Source organism: Branchiostoma lanceolatum, chromosome 6 (assembly GCF_035083965.1).
Source record: "Branchiostoma lanceolatum isolate klBraLanc5 chromosome 6, klBraLanc5.hap2, whole genome shotgun sequence".
NCBI lineage: Eukaryota > Metazoa > Chordata > Leptocardii > Amphioxiformes > Branchiostomatidae > Branchiostoma > Branchiostoma lanceolatum.
Window position 1 is genome coordinate 10,752,390 of NC_089727.1, and position 25,206 is coordinate 10,777,595.

At 43.9% G+C, this 25,206-nt stretch overlaps 1 protein-coding gene across 1 annotated transcript; it reads right to left on the reverse strand.

The window, feature by feature from the left end:
- Window positions 1–712: 712 nt before the first annotated feature.
- On the reverse strand, window positions 713–8,408 carry LOC136436535 (G-protein coupled receptor 54-like). Its single transcript, XM_066430574.1, has 6 exons — window positions 8,124–8,408; window positions 6,949–7,092; window positions 6,497–6,632; window positions 4,794–4,951; window positions 4,374–4,477; window positions 713–3,859 (listed from the first exon to the last, which is right to left on the reverse strand). Exons 1-6 carry the CDS (start codon window positions 8,370–8,372, stop codon window positions 3,424–3,426), a joined length of 1,227 nt encoding a protein of 408 aa, XP_066286671.1. The 5' UTR covers window positions 8,373–8,408; the 3' UTR covers window positions 713–3,423.
- Between the last annotated feature and the right edge of the window lie 16,798 nt (window positions 8,409–25,206).

A 25,206-nucleotide genomic window follows, 5' to 3' on the forward strand; every position in this document is an offset into this window, starting at 1 on the left:
TTTCGCAAAATCCCAAGCTTTCTTGAAAAATTGTTGGTCACAATTTTTTAAGATAATCTGAAGAATATTTGAAAAATCTCAATTTTTATGAACAGTCTCAAGATTCTTTCAGATAATCTCAAGAATATTTGAAAACAATCTCAAGATTGTTTGAAACAGTCTCGAGATTACATGTATATTTCAAACAATCTCAAGATTTTGATAACACATCGTGTGGGCGTCATCAAGATGCTACATTAAGTGATATGCATATTCCAATGGGAACAAATAACTTGCCAAAATCAAAGCTCTAGAGCTGGCGCGCCCGCCACAATGTCCACCTACTTCCCTGCGCCACGTGGAAGGAACACGCGCCATCGATCAAGAAATAGATCAGAAAATCAGTCAGTTCCATTAATTTTCACAGCATATTGTATTGTATTAACTTCACCATTGGATTGCTTGTCACGCACAGTCAATGCAGGGAGGTGTGTTGTCCATGACACCAGATCATTTGACAAACTTACAAGTCTCTTCTGGAGACAAATGCCATCAGTCACTCAGTAACTTACTTTTTCCAACGTAATGTTGTGTCCGCGTGTTTTATTCGTCGTCACGAAATCTCGACGCAATAGCCTAAGAAACTAGGGAATACCATCATCCTTACATAACAATACGTGGGTAACTTATGTGCTTAATGTTGTTAGGTCTGTATTGTTAGACCTAACAACATTGAGCACATATGTTACCCACGTATTGTTACGTAAGGGTGATGGTATTCCCTAGTTTCTTAGGCTACTGCGTCGAGAGTTCGTGACGACGAATAAAACACACGGACATATAAACATTTCCGTATGCTACACACCGGACGCTCGCTTTCTACTTCCACAAGACTACTCACTGGTACAACTGTCGTAGAACATCTCATATCTCTCAGCGAGGTCCCTCTTTTTTTCTAGAACTTCACATAATAACGACTCTGTAGGAGACAGGCTTTGGCGCTAATACACTGTGGCATACATGTTAAATCTGTCACCCAAAGGCTTTACCCAATACCACAGAGATAGCAAGGAGGTTGCAGTCAGACTATAACCTCCTTGGAGATAGCAAACTCCTTGTAAACCCTTTGTTCTCTGAGTCATCAGAGAATGGTGTTTTACATACAGAATCATCTTCGTCGTGGTAAAATACTTGTTTCCGTACAAATACACTTACAGATGTGGGTGGCTATTACCCCATGTTGACAAGACCAGACGTTATCCCAGAAAAACCCAACTTGTTACTCTTCTATGAAAGGCAAACATCCAAGGAATTGCTGTTTCTAATAAACACATTAAAATAGGCTTTTTTGCCTCACTTTTAGACCTCACAACAGATACTTCTTACATTACCATGAGGACAAGGATACATATTAAACTATGGTTGATTACCCCATTAGCACACCCAAGACATTCATTCAGGTTGCAGTAATAAGCCATTTTACCCATTTACCGACAGTGCTAGTACAGCATACAGGATTAGACATTTTACCCATTCACCAGTAGCACTACGTAACGTTACACAAAATAACAGAAATAATCTCTAGAACTGATTGCAATGCCCAAAACGAGCATACTGTATACTGTATCACTATATCTTCAAGTATACAAGAGTATTACACAATATTTCAAAATACTTTAAGCAGTGGAGAATGAAAGATTCTACGCTTTGCCAAAGTAACACCAACACAAACTGACAATACTTGGTTTCTCTCTTATATAATAGTAATATCAATGCACATATACAATACACAACTTATTTCCTACACAATCTAAATAAAGACTGACGAGAGTCTGAATCTGACCAATAACATCAGCGTAATATAGATACAATAGGTACATGTACATGGTCAACTGCTAAATGGCTCCAATGCTCTCAAACCCCACAACAGACCCTCACGAGAACAGTCCTTTCCCTGTAACATGCCCAGTATTTTCATTGTATTGTATTTTCATTTCATTTAAAACAGGTTTCTCAACTTCCTTAGACTTGACATCTATCGATCTGTTTTCATGTTGATTTTACACATTGACATTTACCCTTACTGAGGAGTCAACAAGCAACAATTGTATACGCATTGGTATTCCTGTTGTCTACCTTAACACATTGTGTACATGTTGGGCTCTTTTTTTTTGCACCGACAGGCAATGTTTTAATGGACTCAGTTGGAGAGCTACCTGCAAAAAGGAACGATTTTAGGTGTTAGTATTCCTGTTGTCTGCCTTGCATATTTATGTACATGCTCGGCTCCTCTTTCTTGCACTGACAGGCAATATTTTGATAGACCCAGTTGGAGATCTAGAAGCAACAATTCTAGGCATTAGTATTCCAGTATTCCTGTTGTCTACCTTGCATGTTTCGCACGTACCGGGCTCTTCTTTTTGCACCGACAGGCAATGTTTCAATGGACTCAGTTGGAGATCTACATGCACTGCATGCCGTCTAAATGTCCTCCGATTAGGTATCAATACCTGCAGTGACACGGCAGATTTACCGCGCATCTCGTCGTGGTCGGAAAAATAAAAGCTATTGCAACGTTGTATGTGGCTGTGCAGGTCATATTTACAACATAGCAAATGATGTACTGTACCCATATATCATTAACCGCACCTTGATTCTAGTTAATCAGTCTTACTCCTGAATGTCAGTAAGTTTAATTTTTGCACATTTTATTAGGGTTATCACGAACGTACAGTCACTGTGCCGTGGGATGAAACTCAATGATAACTTAGAATCGTTACTCAATCAGAGCGTGCTCATATGGCCATGGTGAAGTTGATAGTGCTTTCGTCTTGCGAACGGAAGATCTGTGGTTTGAAACCGAGCTTTGTGATTTTTCCTCTCTTTTCAAACATCCATTAAAGGTATATTTAGTCAGTTTGTCTTGCTCTGGAATGTTAAAACGCCTTATGTTTGCACCATCTTTTAGAATCTTCGGTAGATAAAGGGATTAGGGTTGACAGATCATGAGGTCTTATTCACAAGATTGTGAAAGGCTGTAAGGTATGCTCTGATTGGTTCCTAACAAATCTATTCCTGTCAATATTGCAAAAAGAATTATTATTGTCAGGAACATCCAACCTTGGCCTTCTTAGATTGCATCATCGCAGACATGTATTCAATTTTTCTACTTTGCGCCAAAAAGGCTCACCGATCTCAATTTCCATAACAACTATTCCGCCGCCATGGCACCATGCCGCTTACATAGGCGCCATGCCGCCTACATAGGCCTACACAGCCCGACTCAGTAATGGTGCCACGGGCCGCCTACATAGCCGGGCTCATGGTGCCACGGGCCACCTACATAGACGGGCTCACGGCGCCTATGCCGCCTCAGTACATAGCCGGGCTCATGGCGCCTATGCCGCCTACATAGGCGGGCTCATGGTGCGTGCCCCGCGCCGCTTACATAGACGGGCTTATGGTGCCCAGGCTGGATTGCCCGCCTTCGTTGATGGGCTGCAATGGAAGGGTCTGCCGCTGGGCGGCGCCCTGCCTGCGGGACAGCAGGCTGAGATGGTCGCTGTTGGAGTACGGCTCCTCGACCTGCGGCGCCACACGTGCCCGCCGGAAGCACCGAGGAAACGACTTACGGAAGGCCTTGCGGAAGTTTTCCCCCATGAAGGCGTAGACGAACGGATTGACGGAGGAGTTGGCGTAGGACATGCAGTGGGCCCAGATCTTCACACAGGCCATGTGGAAGTTGAGCGGGAAGCCGGGATGGTAACTCTTGACCAAGTTGAGAATCATGATGGGCCCCCAGCACACCGTGAAGCACACCACCACCACCAGCACGATCCGCGTCGTACGCCGCCTCTGCTGCATGGCGGTCTGGTTGAATCTGCGGAGACAAAGAGACCTGGACTTTATATCAAACCGTGGATCTGTGGCCGGAGTTCGATCCTAGGGTCGGTCCCAACTCGGACATGTTGTAAGGGATAGCACTCGTCATTTCGGATGGTGACGTAAAGCCGGCGGCCACGTGTGTTAGCAAGCTTCAGGCATAAGCCTCAAGCGTAGAGCCTATATACGTAAAAGAACCCAACACACTTATCGAGAAGCGTAATCCGATATGCACGGCCAAAAATATGCAAGTCGTAGTCGTAGTCGCATTGCACTACTACTAGCTACTTAAAAAAGCATCATGCTTCACCTCAACTAAGGATGACTGTTTTACCTTTAGGCTTTACCTTCTTTGGACACAACTCACCATAACTGGCTTCACAGAATAATGGGTTGCTGCTTGTTTTTACAGTTGATCTCAATCACTTGCGATGCGTGACTAGCTAGTTTATTATCCAACAGACCGTTTCGGCCTAAAATTCTATTTGTCCCGCTGTAGTGACATCCCTTACCGGCGGGGCATGACCCGGTCCGTCTCGGTCAGACCGCTGTCGGGGGCGATCCGTGTCCAGAGACGCCGCAGCATCTGGCTATAGCACACCGTGATGATGACAACCTGCGGACAGAAGAGAGACATCAACAACTATCCAACAAACAAACAAACAAACAAACAAACAAACAAATAAACAAACCGACAAACAAGCAAGTGCCTATCAGCGCACAGAGATGCTGTAGCGCACAGTGATGATGACAAACTATCGGCATGTAGGTCAATCAGTCCTTTATCTATCCAGTCTATGCTGTTTTTGAAGTGCTTTTGGAATGTAAGCAAGGTGCCACGGTGAGAGTCTCTGGCTGGTGATACTACACGTGTGTCCCTGCTTTTTGATTGTTCATATCGTCATCATTTTGGCAGTTTATATCAAACTTACCGGTAGGATGTAGGCGGCGACGAACGTGTAAGTCATGTAGCCGGCCTCCCAGGTGTTGCTGGGGTAGAACATGGAGCAGTACTCCTCCTGCGGCCCGTAGTAGTCGTACGGCTCCAGGCGGGAGAAGATAGCCATAGGCAGCGAGCCCACAATAGACCCTGGGAGCAACAGTACCAGATGTTTGTGCCAAGTTATAACTCTAGACCCCGAAATAAATAGCAAACGGTGTCCGAAGTTCAACAAACATACAGAGGCTCTGTTTGTTGAACTTCGGACACCGTTTGCTATTTATTTCAAGTCGCTTCGTCAACTCGCTGTGGTATTCAAGGACGCTACTGTTGACCAATCGGTGAAGACTAATGATGTTCTTCGGGAATATAGCACTTAGTGACCTGAAGGTGTTAATTGACTGATGACCAATGGTAAGTCCAGTGGATTTCTAACCATAATCATCAGATTTTCTAAATGTCTATTCTGATAGGTCCAATTTACCAGGGCGCTTTTTCGCATTTTGCTGATTACGTGTTCTTTTTTGTTTGTCACGATCGGTTTCTGATCCTTTTAGGAGATGCAAGACGATGTTTGTTTTGTTTTGTTGCTACATAATACCCTCTCCTCGAAATATAACACATATTCTCTCACGGTCATGTTTTAGCGCTCTCTATCTTTCAGCTTGCTAACTGCAGCATCGTGAATTTAACCAACCGTCGCAAAAATAGGATGCACCAGCAGGTTTTGTAGAGCCTTCTTGGGTAGACCTAATCAAAATGACATCGGAAAGGGAACACATAGTACGTCAGGGTTCGAAATACCTTTAAAAACCAATGGGTAAAGAATTGATCAAAATAAAGGAGCAATATCCGTTACAGTCACAGGCAACACACATCTGTCATAGTGGCACATTGGATCAACACCCGCGCAGAGTTGGAGGGTTTTCAGCGTCACTTTGACAATTCCAAAAGACCTGGAAGCAACAGCACCACACGCTTGCTAAGCTATAACACTATAAGAATCCCCGTTTCTTAAAGACAGCGTTTATCGCGTCTGTTATTCATTTCAAGTGAATTTCATTTCTTCTCGGTACAAAGACGCTACTATTATTTAGCGGAATGAATTAGAACTGCAACTGACCTGCCAACTTTCTTATGTCGACTGCGTTAAGATAATCTAACCAATCGGTGTCGACTAATATTTGCTCTGCGGCAATATAACATTAAGTGACCCGTATGCATCGTGGTGACCAATGGGTATGCCCAATATATTTCTAATCATAATCATAAGAGTTTTCTAACTAACGTCTCTTCTGATTGGCTGGCATTGCCTCAGGTCAAGTCTATGATGCTGGGGCATTTATTTTCCAAGCTGCTAGAGGGCGCTCTTAAATATCCAATGTTAAGTCGCGTTGGAAATATCACCATTTCTAAAATCCGCTTGGTGACACATTTGACATGCAGTGAAGAATCGGGGATCATCGATTGCAGCCTGGATTGAATTGTAATTGAATTGTAAATCTATTGTGTTCGCTGCTATTACTCTAGATCCATTTGATGCATTTGCATAAATAATGAAGCATGCTATGCTTCCTTGATTCCAGCCTACGGTGTTCGGTGCTCAGTTCTTGTATTTATCCCTACCTTTTCTGTTTGTTTGTTTGTTTGTTTGTTTGTTTGTTTGTAAGTCTATTCGTCTACACGCCCTCTCACCTAGCCACAAACAAGCGCTGACGACTTTGGCCATGCGCGGGGTTCGCCACTGCTTGGACTTAATGGGATGGACGATGGCGAAGTACCGGTCCACGGACATGGCGGTCAGCGTGATGCATGTGGCTGTCACCGTGATCTGCGGCGGGAACAGAAGGAAGTCAAACACAAACAAACAAACAAACAAGCTGACAAACGTACCTTACCGTATATACACTGAAAGACATACCTGGATATACGGTATAGGACGAACTTACACGTATCCGGCTATAGTATATGACTAACTTACACGTACCTAGATGTAGTACATTATGAACTTACACGTACCTGGCTGTAATATATGACGATCTTACACGTACCTGGCTGTAATATATGACGAACTTACACGTACCTGGCTGTAATATATGACGAACTTACACGTACCTGACTGTAATATATGACGATCTTACACGTACCTGGCTGTAATATATGACGAACTTGCACATGAACTGCCCGAAGACCCAGCTGGTGAGCGGGTAGGTACTGGCGGTGAAGGGCACGACGAACACCAGGAAGGACAGGTCTGTCACGGCCAAGTTCAGGATGAAATAGTTCGTCACCTGTGCGACACAAGCAGAATCATATACGTTTCGTAAACCGTTCTGGACAAGGAAAAATTAGGGATGAATGAGTAGCCATGAACGCATCACCCAGTTCACTTCCCTTCGCTAGTGCTTTTACATGGTTGCGTGTTGGTTAAAGGGATAGACAAGACCAGAGGAGAGTGTTATTTTCTAACAGACGACATATTTATGAATACAAAATCAGCGAAATTTGTAAAAATGGTGCACAGAAATGTTTCATTGATGAAACAGAATAAGAAAGATATAACCTAGCTACGATTTCTCCGGCTAACAGATCCGTTATGAATTGACCTGCCCAATCCCTGCTAGCTGAACCCTGATTTCATGGCTTGCGCGTTCTGAATGTAGCTTGATTGGCCATGGCAGAAGAACCTTTCCCTGTGACAGATGAGGTTGTCTGTTGAAGAGACACACCAATCCAGGCGCCTTAAACAATTGTCTCTTCTCGGGTTTAGCGCGGGGTGTGAGACTCGTGTGTTACACGGTCTAGTCTAGGTAGGTTAAGAGTCATCCTGTGATGTGGTGAAGCGTGTACTGATAGTGTATTCTCCAAGCAGAGGCTTCGATCGAAAGGGGTAGTTTTGTCCGGGATTTTTAACGTTCCTCTCCGAGAGGAACGTTAAAAATCCCGGACAAAACTACCCCTCTCGATCGAAGCCTCTGCTTGGAGAATACTGATAGTTCACTACTCGAGTGAGATTGTCATCCACTTCATAATGTGTTAGAGGTTTGACGCATGAGGCTTGCCAAATGCGGAACCAAAGGGTTAACCACTCAAAAGGCCTTTTTCACGGGCCGTTTTTGGCACTTTCGGGCCCTACGTGGCCCCGTGCGGCTGCCGGGCTATTTTTTCTCGGCCGGGACCCAAAATCATTTCAATCCGGTCTTAAAATCAACGCGGGACCCGGCAGTTCACCGGGACAAATTTGTGACTTCGGGGCCCGGCCGGAACTACATCCCCGACGGGCACCGGCGCAATTTAAGCCTAAGCATAACCCATGCCTTACCGTGTGCATCTCCTTGTTCTTCACTATGATGTAGATGACCAGGTAGTTCCCGACAAGTCCGACCACCATGATGATGGCGAAGAATATCGGAACTAGGTAGGCCTCGGGCCCGAGCTGCCCCCAGTCCGGCTCGGTACCGTTCTGTCGACTGCTGATGGAGTCGTTGAAGTCATCATAGAAAACGGTCTGTGAGGTACTCGGTAGAAATATCCATGGAGTCGAGGATACCGTCGGCAAATCCATCTCCATAATTTAGACACTCTATGTCCGCACCTGCTGGTGGAATGAAATACGATATGTTATTCGGGGTCTCCTCTCGGCAAGTGACACGCATTTCCGTCAACAATGTGACTGTCTGATACTTACAGACGAAAAGCACAATGTTGGGTATTAAAAGAAAGTGTAAACAGAGCAAACGTGGCAAATATCAAAATGATTTCATACAAAGAATACCCGTATTTGATATTCGTTTGTTTTTGCTTCGTGCAGGTGGCAAATGCAAAACAGTCAAGTGAACCCAGGACTCAACAAAGTTTCAACTACTGAGCTTTTGTTTACTGCAAATCACTTCCTTCTTAGCAAATCACACACGCATTGTACGGGCTCAAGCTCATCGTTAACGAAACAATTCATGATCAGGGCTTCGTCTCTACAAAGGTGGCTGTAAAATGAACCAACTACCACACGTTTGCGACTTTATTGAATTTTGTGCATCCGACTTAACGTTTGTTTAAGTGCGTTTGAAGTTCATTGCTTTCAGCCCCATTACATGCCCGACATGCGACGCAGTTAACGCCGCTGGGAGCTGCTATCTTAATAGCCAGACTAGGCAATGACGTGAGTCAACTAGAAATAAACGACATGTTCGCGAACTGGAAAACAAGCAGGAGCCCCAAAAAACGTGACTTTTTAAAATCTTCATTTCACAAGCTTCAGTTTTAAATGTACCCTCAAATCACTATCATAGTTGAACGGAAACTGTGTCCTAGAAATAAACGACATGTTCGCGAACTGGAAAACAATTTAGGAACCCCAAAACGTGTCTTTTTAAAGTCTCCATTTTGCAATCTTCAGTACTAAATGTACCTTCAAATCACTATCATACTTCAACGGAAACTGTATCCTAGACAATATGACTCCTGAAAACTGTGTCCTAGGAGAAAATTTTACAATCTTCAGTTTTATATGTACCTTCAAATCACTATCATAGTTTAACGGAAACTGTGTCCTATAAAATATGACGATGACCTTTGATATATTGGTAAATCAATTGTTGCGTGAAGTTTTCAACGGCAGAATGAAGTAATTATTATTTTGTCGAGTCGAGTCGATATAAATGCAATAACAGCGTCTTTAGGGCCAGGCCGAGCGAAATTACCTTTACATGGGAAATGTCAGAGTATCCGGGTCATCCAGGAACGGGTTGGAGAGGGGTGTACGCGATCTGCGTGCCCCCACGGCTGACATCAATTACCATTTAGAGTTTACCGTACAGCCAGCTCCTATAGGATCGTTCGAACGCAAAATTAGAAGCTGCGTAATGCTAGGGTCATACTTCCAATCCGGGGCCCGGCCGGGCAGTCTTTGGGAACGAAAAGTATGATACAAAAGACAACAAAAACACAAAACATACCTAAATTTTTTTAAGAGCATAGCTTGTACCGTAATTGTGCAAATGTAATTTTCGTTTCCGCAAACAGCCCGGCCGGGCCCCGGTTAGGAAATGTGACCCTAGCATAAGTCGTAAATCTGGCTAAAGCGGGGTGTGAATGTCTGCCAGCTACGGTTTTCTGTTTAGACGTTTCGTTCTTAAATGGATGACGAACACATTGGAGGTCTGCTGGGTCACACCATTCTCCTACGCAGAGCCGAACCCGACCTTTACGTTAGTCCATGGTTTCGACTCGATCTGCCTTATTCTTAGGTCCCAATTGCGCAAGTGCCTGTAGGGGATATAGTCCCGGCCGGACGAAGCCAAAAATTTCTCCTGGCGGACGACTGCCCGGTACCCGGGGGGGGGGGGAGATGTTCGCACGATTAGCTCACTGCGTCTATTTGTTACCATGGTTTTTCACTTTGCGTGACCATCACAAAGCTATATGCCAATCAGAGAATTGCCTACATGTTTCCTTTGGGTAAAGCTAATTGGCCAAATAAGGCAAACATGGCTTACTGTTTGTAACCAAGGCACCCGAAAAGTGAACAAAGCAGAGTTGAAACCACCGAATAGTGTATAGATCAAGGGCTCGGCTCTGTGTACGAAGGAGAATGGGGCACACAGGAAGGCTTAATAAGAAGCTCAGGTTAATATGAAACGAAAGGGTAACATGAGCGCGTCAGCAGGCCGCGCTACACCGTGAGATTGTAGCCATTACCTGCAGATGAGATGGTAGCCACCTGCTGGGTAACCTTTTCCTAACAAATGGCTGCCTGGAAGTCTTGGTCAGATTTGTCGATTTGATACAGAAACAGCCACCAGTGTCCCTATATAAACTAATCTCAATTCAACATATAACCTCCTTGGTCACAGTTATCATACCAGATCTTCAAAATCACAAACCACCCGCCTTCCGAAACCCAAAACAAATGCTCAGAAATACGCCTTCTGTACAGTTTTTTTCATTGTATATGGACCTAATGTAGACTTCTGATTTTGTCTCTTTTGAGTCTTCTGTTCATATTGTATGTCTGCATATGTTATTTTCCTGTATGTTATGTAGTTTGTGCAAAGTATGTCAATAAGGACTACGGGAAGAATAGCTACAATGGACTTTGGAAAGTTAATTGTGCATCCAGAAAAACTCAAGCTCAAAGACAGCACGGACACAGGCAGGTATGATAGAATGGACAGCTGTCATGACGTGTGCAGTAGGACAATTGTGAACAACAAAACAGACAAAGTGCACTTAAGTTGCGAATGAAGACACCGGTGATGTGAGGCATGAGAAACAGCACAATGCCACACAAGACTCGGAGCTCTCCTGACTAATGCTTCGGTCCCATTTCCAATCCGGGGCCCGGCCGGGCTGTTTGCGAAAACTAAAAATAAAAGATGCATATCAAGAAAATACAAGTTATATGGTTAGGAGTCATTTGTGTCTTTTGTTGTCTTTTAGATTATATTTTTCGTTCCCACAAGCTGCCCGGCCGCACCCCGGGTTGGAAATGGGACCGAAGCATAAATGAGCGATCAAATGGACATGCTCACAATCCATCCATAGGTGGGTCGTCTTTGCCACACGATGTAATGGATTTTAGAATAATATCCGGGGTATTTTGGGATATTTGCTAGATGCAACATCAGTAATAGCACCAGAAATGCAAACTTGATAGACTAACGTATACGTATGCAGAACAGTCTGAAAAGCTTCGATAACCATGCATTCGAAGACGACGACGTCATGGGAGGATTTCGAACTAGGTGTTCCGTTTCGCTGCCGGGAACAAAGCGTTTTTGCGACGTGGCCATGTGGCGCTTAACGGCCGTTTTGTCGTGATTTTATGTGTGCTTAGACAATTTATATCTTTAGCACTCTACTTAACAGCTGCTTTATAAAGGTCATTAGCGGCAAGATAATTTTGAAGAGTATTCTCCTACCGGAAAACGGTTACTCCGGAACAAAAATACTGCCGGTCTCCAGCGTAGTCACGTAGCACAGGCTAGTCGTTAACTAAACGATGTAGGGTATTCCTGTACAAAGTGAAGTTGTAATTACTATTGAGGACTGGCTAGAGCGCACCGTTAACCAAACGATGTAGGAGTCCTCTAAAAAGTGAAGTTGTAACTATTGATGAGGACTGACTACAGCGTGCACCGGTAACCAAACGATGTAGGCACTTTTATGACCGTTATGTGTAGGAACCCTCTAAAAAGCGAAGCTGTAACTATTGGGGACAGACAAGGTAGGATTCCTCTAAAAAGGAAGTTGTAACTACTGAAATTTTGATTATTAACAGACTGCTCTCGGGCCTTTTTTAGACTTGAGTGAAATGTTTGCTCCCCGCTTAATGATTTTTAAATGCTGTCGATATGCCAGCGCTGCCGCACTATTCTAGCAGCCACGTCCAAGTTTACCAGGGTTACTGTCAATGGGAGCTGTTAGCGTAATGACCGGACTGGGTATTGATGTGCGTGTTTTTGGCCAGGATCGAATGACATGAACACAGCCTAAAAACCGCACTGCGCTACCGAGAAAGGAACCTCTAAACTCTTAATATTTGAGCAAACTTACTTTAGGACATGATCCCCATGAATATATGAATAAAGATGTCACTAATTGTGTCATTAATTGCATGATTTTTTTACCGAACAGAGCAGAATGCATGGTTCTGATGATAACGTCGTCAGGGGCGGATCGCCAAATCGTTCTCTCTGTAGTGTACATTCCAGAGTATCGAGCGAACAAGACATACGACTTGCGTCTCCCAAGTTTTCCATTAGGGTATACCACACAGGGATTTTCTTGTCAAGGCCTGGCCTTTTTCTCACAATCCGTCATGCTTAACATGTCACAAACATTATGGGGGCAGAATAACTTCGGGCTGCAAGCAAATACTTTGCCTTGTTCCGATATCAGCAATCTTTATGGAAAAACCGTTTGTGGTGGAGGCAACGGAGCATGCCCTGGCGCCATGTGGGATCGCTGGTAGTTACCACCTATCATCGTGAAAATACATCTGTGTCAGCACGATTCAACGTGATGGGAAAATGTGGCGTTGGCCCATCACAAAAGGGCGAACTGTTATCAGGATAACAGAGGACCCGATTGCATGCCCAGAACACGTGACCTTCCGGATGTGTGATGAGATCAGTGCGTCAAAGATGGTTGTAAGTCGGTATCGGCCCCTGTCCAGGTTCAATGAATGTAGATGACCTACCCCCCCCCCCCCCTCACAAAACAATCTCGTCCATTCTCCGACAATTAGGCGCTGTCTGATGAAACGGAGAGTCTTTTCCTGGGGATTCGACGTGGATGTGTTGAGACACTTGCTTGGTCTCCTGTGTTCTAGGAACATTGTTGGACTCCTGTGTTCTCGGAAACTTGTTGGTCTCCTGTGTTCTAGGAACATTGTTGGACTCCTGTGTTCTCGGAAACTTGTTGGTCTCCTGTGTTCCACGACTCACTTGTTGTCAGGGACAGTTCAGCTTCACTGACGTCGACGTCGATTCAGGGGATCCCTTTAAGTAGTAACTATGAGAGTCGTATTTCCCTGTTTTTCCTTTACTTTATTGTTGTTACTATTATGTCAAGGTCGTTTGTATGTCTGGGATAACTGTGGTAGCTTTGTCGATGACCCTCAGGGGGTAGCAATACTGCTTAGGCGCCTGAGTAATGTGATTTGTTCCTGCTTGCAGCCGTGTGAAGATCCATGGGAGATTACCTGTCATTAGAAGATGTATAAATCTTACCTGCAGCCCTGTAGAGTTAACTGGAGACAGCGCGGCGGAAACCGCGGGAATCTCCTAACGACCGTGAAGATTGAAACATCACACACGACCCTGAGGGTCACTCTCACCGCTCAGGATTTATGGGAATGACGCAAATTGATCCGGTCGCTTCCTTGTCGCGCTGTCCATCAGGATGAGACCAGGTCCGGGAGCGCTAAGCTCGTCATCTTTCATCCTGAGATAATAGATGGTGTCCGATAGGCACAGCATTGTGAAGTAGGCCTATTCTTCTGCACTGCGGTAAACAAGTTGGTAGGGTGAATAGACCATGCAGCTGGTGCCGTCACGCACGTCTCAGGCTGCAGCTTTGTAAGGGTTCTGAATAGATTCTATCAAGGAGTAAGATGGTTCTGAAAGGAGAAGCTAAAAACATCTTTATTGAGTAGGGCAAAGCTGGTGACAGGCTGGTTGGGATGTTTAATGGTGTCTCCGCGTTGTGTGCTATATTACTTTCGTCTTGGCTTCTGGATACCTTCGAGTGTTACTGAAAGCCTACGGGTGCATGTGTAAGTGGTAGTGCATATGGGGTGTAAGCTGTAGTGCATATGGCGTGTAAGCTGCAGTGCATATGGGGTGTAAGCTGTAGTACATATGGGGTGTAAGCTGTAGTGCATATGGGGTGTAAGCTGTAGTGCATATGGTGTGTAAGCTGCAGTGCATATGGGGTGTAAGCTGTAGTGCATATGGGGTGTAAGCTGTAGTACATATGGGGTGTAAGCTGTAGTGCATATGGGGTGTAAGCTGTAGTGCATATGGTGTGTAAGCTGCAGTGCATATGGGGTGTAAGCTGTAGTGCATATGGGGTGTAAGCTGTAGTGCATATGGTGTGTAAGCTGTAGTGCATATGGGGTGTAAGCTGTAGTACATATGGGGTGTAAGCTGTAGTACATATGGGGTGTAAGCTGTAGTGCATATGGGGTGTAAGCTGTAGTGCATATGGTGTGTAAGCTGCAGTGCATATGGGGTGTAAGCTGTAGTGCATATGGGGTGTAAGCTGTAGTGCATATGGTGTGTAAGCTGTAGTGCATATGGGGTGTAAGCTGTAGTACATATGGGGTGTAAGCTGTTGTACATATGGGGTGTAAGCTGTAGTGCATATGGCGTGTAAGCTGTAGTGCATATGGTGTGTAAGCTGTAGTACATATGGGGTGTAAGCTGTACGGTGCATATGGGGTGTAAGCTGTAGTACATATGGGGTGTAAGCTGTAGTACATATGGGGTGTAAGCTGTAGTGCATATGGCGTGTAAGCTGTAGTGCATTTATACGCTTTAGTTCGCCCAAGGAGGTTTGGTTCGCCAAATGAAGCATATCATCTCAGTACGTTACGGGTCATGCTGTTGCCATCAGATCTCTTTAACCATTTCTGCAAGAAGTGAATTGTCGCATTTCTCTCGGAACGTGCTCAATGCAAACGTTCACCGGTTGGCACAGTCGAGCATCCTCGATATCTACCTGAAATCTGAAAGACGTCACTCCTGATTGTTAAGTGTAACCAACTAATCTGAGTACCATCCTCCGTAGAACGATCCTGAGTACCATCCTCCGCTCAATCTTTTCGCCTGCTAACGTCAGCAAGCGAAAAGATTGAGCCAGCGGTTCCTACGGAGGATGGTACTCAGGTTACCAATCGGCATCTTTCGCACTGCCGCAGTCATTCCTCAGCCAGACGGCTGGAGCCGCATAGTTCCCCTTGAATAGACCTTTTACTCAGCCTGTCACCCAAACAGCCTTTTGTCGCTCCTGATCGTTGTTGTTGTTGTTATTGTGTGTGTGTGTGTGTGTGTGTGTGTGTGTGTGTGTGTGTGTGTGTGTGTGTGTGTGTGTGTGTGTGTGTGTGTAAAAGAGAATCTTCAGCTCGGACAGCGTGGCATCCTCATTGGTCAATAACCCTTCGGTATAACGCATATGGCACATGGCACATGGCACATGCCATCTTCATTGGTCAACAGACAAAGTGCCTTTCGTAACACACCTAACCATCTTCATTGGTCAACGGACACGGTGCCCCTCGGGGTAACACACCTCACCGGCATTCATAATGACTGTGCGGCCTTTGCTGTTATACAAGGCCTGTTGTTAGCCACACTTTCTGCAGAATCGCATCAGACTTATCAGCAGACTGTTCGTATCAGATCCTTCCGCCCTTCCACAAACATTACGGCTGCTTTATTCGCCAGCAGGGCCCCGTCTTTCCTTCCCACACAGTCTATCAACGATGACTTATATGAGTCACTGTACGTCTAACCACATCAAAGCAACCCGTCCTTTCATTTTCCCCACGCACATTAGCGCCTGAACAGACCGGCACGATCAAAGCTTCGTTCTACGGTAAAACATCCGCTCGTTCCAGGAGGCATGAAACTGCAACATGTACTATCTTCTTCCCATTTCAAAGGGTAGATTTCAGAAAATGAGGGTTAGGCTTAACGAGAGTCGGATCTAACCATGATGACAAGGGTAATTGGGAGAGTCCCGAGGGGCTTCTAACTCCACATGAAAAGGAAGAGGTCGTGATTTGCAATCGGCATGGAAATCAACGTGACAAACTTCCAAATGAAGAGCACTACGTGTACATGACAGAAAAAAAAACAAGTAGGCATCATCTTGGGGCAGACGGAGAGCAAATCAAGTGCAGCGTAATGACTAAAATATATTCGGTGCAAAAACAACAAACCACCTCTATGTTTTTTTGAATATACATGTATCATATGTTTGCATTCTTTAGTGTGATATTGTAATATATTGACGAGGCAGATAAATAATCGAAGGGTATCTCAAAACATTCATAGGGCATGTGTTGTGATGTTTTGCGATATGTGCATAATACAGAATCATAGTCTGTGTAATCACGTATCCTTTAACAATGCTAGCAGCAACCCAAATGACTTACTGTCATTGGTGGTCTGTCGAAATCTAAGCCCATTATTTATTGACAAATTATCTCTGAACTTCAGTTGAAGACCGGGCAATAGGAGTGGAGGACAACAGAACTGGATAAAGCCAGATGTTAGGTGTACAGGACAACAGAACTGGATAAAGCCAGATGTTAGGAATGGAGGACAACAGAACTGGACAAAGCTAGACGTTAGGAATGCAGGACAACAGAACTGGATAAAGCCAGATGTTAGGAGTGCAGGACAACAGAACTGGATAAAGCCAGATGTTAGGAGTGCAGGACAACAGAACTGGATAAAGCTAGACGTTAGGAGTGGAGGGCAACAGAACTGGATAAAGCTAGACGTTAGGAGTGGAGGACAACAGAACTGGATAAAGCTAGACGTTAGGAGTGGAGGGCAACAGAACTTGATAAAGCTAGACGTTAGGAGTGGAGGACAACAGAACTGGACAAAGCTAGACGTTAGGAGTGGAGGACAACATAACTGGATATAAAGCTAGACGTTAAGAGTGGAGGGCAACAGAACTGGATAAAGCTAGACGTTAGGAGTGGAGGACAACAGAACTGGATAAAGCCAGACGCTAGGAGTGGAGGACAACAGAACTGGATAAAGCCAGACGCTAGGAGTGGAGGACAACGGAACTGGACAAGGCTAGACGTTAGGAGTGGATCGAAGGACAACAGAACTGGATAAAGCCAGACGTTAGGAGTGGAGGACAACAGAACTGGATAAAGCCAGATGTCAGGAGGGGAGGACAACAGAACTGGATAAATCCAGGTGCAGTTGTGGACAAAAGCCCTCATTCCCAGCCATTAGGAGTGACTACAGGACCATTTTTGTCCGTGCATAAAGGACAGACCGGCCCAAGTGAAATGCGATGCTACGTAATGAACGCATTTCATGTACAGCACTGTCTACGGAGAAGAATATACACATACAACTATGAAAAGACCTGAAGGCATATGAGAACGGATAATTTAATGGAAAATGGCTCATGCGGTCCAGTCACAGAAATCATACCAATGGATACCATGTCAGCAAAGTAACACTTAAAGCTAAAGAAATATTTCTGAAGCTCAAACAAATCTAGGAGATAACGTTATACATCACTCTTACTTGCATACAAGTCATAAATCGGAAACCATGGCCAATCCTAGAATAAGCCTCAACAGTATGAGATATCTTTCCACTGTGACGAATGAGAGAAAGGAAGACACGGGAAAACTGCGGAAAGGGTAAAAATTAAGCTTCCATATTCTGTATAAACGACTACCAGGGTGCTAGTGAATTCAGAACATGAACGCCGTACTTATACCTATTTGTAAAACAAACTTGACAGCCGGGAAATAACAGGACACTTACGGCAACATCTATCACGGCACTGCCTCCTTTGCCTAATACAACAGTGCTTCACTAATCAAAAACCTAATATTAACAGACTGACCATGTACGTGGCACGTACATGCAATATGCAGGGGAAACCGTTTGCTGTATGGACATCGGAGTTGGCCGACGCGTTCGCAATCTCAATGAAAATAACAAATACGACAATGTTGCAACATCTGAACATTACAGTTGAGCTGATGGCGTTGTGAGTGAGTGGGCCTATGGGCTCATAAGTACAATGTCATGAGGCAAATCTGAATACTGACAAGAGACGATCTTTCGTTTGTGAATGGAGTAGAAATGTTGATCAGATCGATGAAGTCTACGTTGAGAACTATGGCGACGCAGTTGTGGAAGAGCACTGAATGAAGCGGCCAAGTAGAAAACAAGCTCACAACCTATGTAGTTACTCTCCAAGCAGAGGTTCAGCTCCGGCTTGTTTTAGACGTTTAAGCTTTTTAGGCTTTTTGTCGGGCTTCCTACTTTGTCTCGTTTGCTTTAGGTCCGACAGTCAAAGAAAACGGTACAAACTTTAACTAGCAACCCGACCAAAACGCCCCAAAAGACGTCGAAAGCAAGCCGGAGCCGACCCTCTGCTTGGAGAGTATACATAGTACGCTTATCAGCAAACAGTCACGCAGACTCACCGGCTGAAATGGACGACAAAGTTCAGCGTTATCAGCCGAAAGCCATCAGGACGTAGAGCCTGGCTGTAATGAGCCGTTATTTAAGAACTATCCTCGGTCACCTGATTTCCCCCAAACCTAATCGGTCACCTTGAAGGGCATTTTGCAAGAGGCAAATGCACAAATACCGGCGTAACTCTTTCATACAGCCAGAACCTCAAAAGAAACAGTCTGCTCACCTGCTCAAGGAGGCTCTGTTACACGACCATGGTTCTTACTCATCTGCACCTGACATCTCCCACTCTCACGCCGTTTTCTGGAGCTCTGCGCGCCTCCGCGGAACTCAGGCAGAAGCCTGCTGGATCGACCAGCGCATCGCACGTTGCACACGCGTCATGAATACCTGATGTTTCAGGCGCAGGTGGCTCAACAGTAAGCAGACATAACAAATCATCACAACAACTGGTTACCTAAGGACCAACATTTCATCTGAAGCTGTATCACCATGGATATAGTGACGTCGGTATTAGGAAATATCCGGTGTCTCGTGTTTGTCGTGTATGTTGTTTATGAGAGATACAATCACATGTATAAACATGTGCGACTGATGATGCAAGTGGCGCCGGTGTTATCATATCAAATCACCACCGCAGCAGGGTTCCCAAGAGAAAGATTACAACAGAAATCGCAATAAAAGCGTACCTGAGCCCCATTGAGGAAAAATAATATTTGTTACCTCGAAGCGCTATGAAGCTCGTATTTCACACAGTTGTAGATCTAGAATTTCCAGTAAATTTGAATTTGTTTTTTTTCGGACCACTTATCACACTACCAGTTGGAAAAGAGGCAACCACATACTTCTGTAAAAGTTTTTTTATAGATAAAACCCTGATATTGTATTTTCTGATGATCAGTGCGACAACAAAAAACCAAACAAAGACTTTTTTTCAATAGTCATTTCAATCAAAGTTTATTGCAAATACATGCCCGAGGGCTAATTGCAAGTACAAACAACACAAATAATAATGCTAAATACGATGATATTAAGAGCTACATCCAATACTATGCTACATTCTAAAATCTACTACTTTCCAAGCAGAGGAGTGGGTCCGGCAGGTTTTTGACGTGTTTTTAGGCGTTTTTGTCGGGCTTTCTACTTTGTCATTTTGTAGTGTGGGTTGGCTGGACAAAAAAAATGACATAGTAGAAAGCCCGACAAAAACGCCTAAAAACACGTCAAAAACCTGCCGGACCCATCCTCTGCTTGAAGAGTAAAAATCTACATGGTGCGAGTTTTGTTGGGTTTTACTTCTTCTTTTGAAGCAGTGCAAGACGAATTTACCCACTTCTTTTATGATCTGTGTGTTCTTTGATTATGATTATAGTAGAGTTCTCTCATGGTCAGGAATAGTGGGAAAGTAAGTGAGCATTTTGGACACGGTGGCAAATAATTGGTTTCTTATATCCTCATAAAATGAACAGTTAGAGATGAAATGAGTTTCGTCTTCTACTGCATTTGAGAAGCAATATTTACAAATCTTCTCCGACACAGGTAGTTTCACATATCGCCCTTTTTTCGATTTCCAGGGGATGGGCACTAATTCTTATCTTACTGGGAGCGGAGCGCTGCTCAAAGCCACAAAGTACGATATATTTTTCTGTACAATATTCGGTTTTACATTCTCTGTAAAATCTCAGTTTCCCAGTATCAATAGACACATCATGGAAGAAAGTTTGAATGTTCATATCTGAAAGCCTTGTCCTTAATAATTTACACATATTCACAGGCATTTCCATATCACGGTCCCAACGACTCCGCTTTGTGTTTGCCATCTTTTTGTGCGTTTTTGTCCGGCTTTCTATTTTGCCAGGTCTTATTTATGTCCGCAAGCATAACATAATGAAAACCTGACAAAATAGAAAACCGGATAAAAATACACAAAACGACGTCAAAAACAAGCCGGAGTCGAACCTCCGCTTGGAATCAAGGACAAGGAGAGTAACATCACTTCATACCTCCCATGATGTTGCTTATCCTCCCCCGTACCTTTAAGACAGAAAATCCTCTTCGATCGTCCTAACAAGACACAGACTGCCATTATCACACTATAAGTTATTATGGGCTATAAGTCCCTATGACGTGTTCATCACAGCATTGCCTATTATCGCTGTTAAAGTGGCCCAAAGCAATTTGAGGGCCCGAAAATAGGCTTCGAAAAGTCAATTTATGGAGTAATTTCTATACATGATAAGTTCAAACAACACTATCACAATGTATAGCGACGTCCATGCATGATGTAAAAATACGACGTAGTCGATTTTTTTATTTTATTTTTTTTGGCCCTAATATTGCTTTCGGCCTCTTTGATAGCACTGCGGGGCATGTTCATTTATTGTAACGGTTTATTTGGTCGTGCTTGTTTTAGGAATGGTACATTCAGACAGCGCCTGTTCATGGAGCCGTACCTGCCCAAGGCACCAGTGCTCCTGGCCAAACAATTCAGACCCGAGAGCCTGACAAAATGACTGCCCTTCAAGAAGCCAGTTTATTTCCCAATGGCGTGTTCACGTCACATGAATAGTGTTGTTTTCGCGCCTGTTTGACAGCCCTTCCCGGAGGGCTCGCTAACCGGCCGCTTCATGACAGCACCTTCCTCCTCTGGACCACACACGTATCTCCTGAAATTACAGAAGCTGACACAAGATACACTCTACGTGCCGTATTAGTTTTGAGCATTAGAGAACCTGCAGAGGCAAGTGCCTATTTCATAACTTGTCCAATATGAAAAGCTGTCAGACGTTCACTGATTGACGGAAGAGGGTGCGGAGTGGTGAACAAGTACAGTATTTTTTTAGTAAACCTTAAACTAAATTTACATACAACAGGCCACAGTCTAAATCTTGAAAGAAACTCTATATCCAGAAGAACTTTAAGAGATTCTAAAGAAAACATACATCATTTGAATCAAATATTCCCAAAACTTGCTTAAATTCTGACTGACGTTCCCAGAATTCTACTAACGTTCCTAGAATTCTGAAGAATTTTTCAGAACTGGCCATGTCCCTGGACAGACACCGAATTGTTACCCGGATATTGATAGCCTTCTGTTACATCATACTTGCAGACATTTTTATCTCCATGAAAAATGGAGATATTGTTTTGGGTGTGTCTGTGTGTCTGTTTGTTTGTTTGTCTGTTTGTCTGTCTGTGTTTCCGAACTACTGTAGTCAGCATAACTCAAGAGCCTCTTGATGGATTACGATGATATTTGGTATGTGGGTAGGTGTTGTGAAGCCGAAATTCAAGGTCGATTTTGGGCCCCCTGGCATGTGACCTTGGTACTGCAGCAGAAATTCCATTTTTGTATCTTTTGACCTGGACGTGCTGTGGTCTTGATTTTTTGGGTGGCAGAAAGCTTGTGGTGTAATGAAGACGTGGTGTGGGTTTGGACCCCCTAGCAGCTTCCTATTGAACTGCAGGGGCGTTCTTGTGAAAATCTTCTCAGGAGAAAACTGAACAAAGGAAGGACGGTTTTCCATGATATTTAGTATGCAGGTAGCTTAGATAGAGATATACACAATGAAGTGCAAATTATGCTCATTGGGACTTAATTTGCATAGCTAATGAGGAAAATCTATATTTGCAGTGTTTTGCCATTATCAGACTCAAATACATGTAACATATGCAGTTTATGAAAAGTGGATCATCAACAGATACGAATTATGCAAATAAAGTCCTAATTTGCATAATTAATGCAAAAACACCATAATTCATCTAATTGGAAAATTATAGGACTGTCAATATTGCAACATGTGTAAGTTAGATAAAGGTGTTTATGACCAAGCATATATTATGCAAATGTGTAAGTCATTTGCATGAATAGAATTGTTCATGGAGAAATGAAGTCGTGGAACTCTTGTTGCTCTTGCAATTAATTCCTTTGTCACATTAATTCATTAGGTCAATCTATAGCTATTTAGAAAAAAATTATATAGTTTTCCGGATTTAGAGTGTCTTTCCAGATTTATAGCGTTGGTACAAGTCCAATGAGTGATACAATCAAAAATACTCTATTTTGTCCCGTTTTCTTTCTGTCGCTAAACCATGCGTATGGCTTGGCGATATCATGAAAGAAAACGAGACAAAATAGAGACTGACAAAAACGCCTAAAAAAATTTAAAAACCAGCCGGAGCCAAACCTCTGCTTGGAGAGAACAAAATTACGTCCATTCGTCTGTACCCTAAACACGATCCAAGCCGGCAGGTCGATTGTAAGTTCCTCATCTTACGGGGATCGGGAATACCGTGAAATAGACGGTGCATAAAAACGGGACATGAAACGCGTTTATCAGTCATAAACAGAGTGCATGGAAAACGGTTAATGGTCTTAAATGCCGTGCATGCAAAGTCCCTAACAAGATTACAAAATGTGCGTAGCACGCTTATCAACATTCAGAAGGAGATGAAATATGTATAGTTTTGGTAAAATGAGCCTTTTTAAGCAAATTGCCACCCTTTGCATTTCATGATCACCCGTTAGAGAAGATAAAGTGCGGCAACTAAGACAGTGTTTGATAACATGGAGCTCCGAGGTCTTTTTGGGGTGTGGATTATCAGGAGTGTGGGTGAGTGATGGGTGTAGGCTAAGCTCTATTGTTAACTTCGGGTGGGTGGGTATTGGACTGTGGGTTTATAGGGTATGTATGTGTGTATGTGTATGTGTGTGTGTGTGTGTGTATGTGTGTGTGTGTTTGTGTGTGTGTGTGTTGGGGGTGTAGGTAAGGGTTGACGAGTGCGTGTGGGGTGGGGTGGTGTGTGTGTGTGTGTGTGTGTGTGTGTGAGTGTGTGTGAGTGTGTGTGAGTGTGTGTGTGTGTGTGTGTGTGTGTGTGTGTGTGTGTGTGTGTGTGTGTGTGTGTGTGTGCGCGCGCGCGCGCGTGTGTGTGTGTGTATCCAGATCTATCACGGAGCCATGGTGTCTTTAAACCGTAGTTTAGGCTGTCACGGATTAATGGCACCTACTGAAGCATTCGACGGGCAGTTTGGTGGATGATCATTGCCCGGAGTGCCTGTTCATTATGTCCAACTTTGCCTCGCGATCGTGTCAGAATAGAGGGGCTTATCTGCACAACTACTCTCGTGTGGTTGGCAACACATCGATCTCAAGGTCTTTATCTTTAGTTTTCCAGGAAAAGATAAATGCTGTATTTCTAATCATGGGAGTGCCGCGTCCACAAAATGATTGGTGTGCTTTTTGGGGACCGGGAGCGATGATTCGCGATTTTCGACATGGGTCAGGTTCTTTATATTTATATAGAAGAACTTTATTGCACGACAATTTTACATGGTACAAAGTATGGCAAGAATTCGTAAACATAATACAAGGAAGAAGTATAGAATAAAACTTAACATCCTAATTACTAATACAATACAATAAGGGCCTAATTACTAATATAATACAATAAGGGCTAGCATACATTTTTATATAGCGTAACAGTTATGATCGAGTTGGTTTAATCATTAATTTCGGTATTTTTCCTAATGTGAAAGCAGTCGTTAAGATATTTACCTATTTTCGTATTGTGGGGATTGTTGCATTTAAATATATACAAAACGGTCGGTAGTATCGATACTCTGTTCTTGTTTTGAGACATGTGAATAACTTATTACGTAAAACATCATATCTAGAGCTCTAGAGCATTCCATGACAAAGTGAAATTCATCTTCAATTTTCATTGGACAATATGGGCAAAACCTTTGGTCAGGGGCTATATTGTAATATATATATATATATATATATAAATAATGTCGGGGGAGATCGTTTGCGCGCAAACATCGGGCGAATCAGAGCTTCCCCCCCCCCCCCCCCCCCCAAATCAAACGCCGGCGTTCCTAAAAGTCTGCGAAGGAGGCTACGTGTGGCTATTGTCGCACTGACTTCTGCCGTACTGACTTCTGCAGAACTGTTGTGCTATTGTTGTACAGGCGTCTGCCAGAACTGCCGTGCTGATTGTCGTACTGGCTTCTGCAGAATAATGAATATGGAGATCTTGTGTCGATCGTGCTGTTGATTTCCTCTGCTTTTGACCTTCTCTATGTTACACGCTCAAATCCCGTAAAGGTTTCCTCTGCGATGCATGCACGTCTCTCCGGCTCCATTCATCAGAAGTTGAAGCAAGCCGGGATGATGAATGACCCCAGGCTGTAATATTTTGCTCCTGTCTGCTGCTTCCTGGATCCCGATTACGGGCAATCTTCAACCCCAGTCTTTTAATTAAGCCTGACGCCGGTAATCTCCCACCTGCAACCTCTGGGTCTGGGATGTACGTTTTGTACCACAGCCCAGGAAAATCACGGTGAAAATATTGGCGAGGGATCGGAGACGTAACTATATTCGCCAGCAGGTTTATGTTTTCGGTGGCGTCCATGTGTTGTCAGGTTGCCACTCGATTACTGCAAATGCAGAGATGTTCACGGGGATTTAATATCGTGGTAGGGAGAAAATGGAGTGTTCGCGGTGGTTTTCAGTTCGCAGTTGAAGCAATACTAATAGTAGCGCTAGTCACACAATGGAACGGCTTTTTTCGGTGGTTTTAAGTTCGCGGTAAAGAGTTCACCGCGATAACCGCGAACATTAAACCACCGAACATTTCTGCATTTACAGTACTACCCGTCGCGGCTCGAGCATTAATATAGGAGCCCCGGTACTAGTTATCAGATGGCAC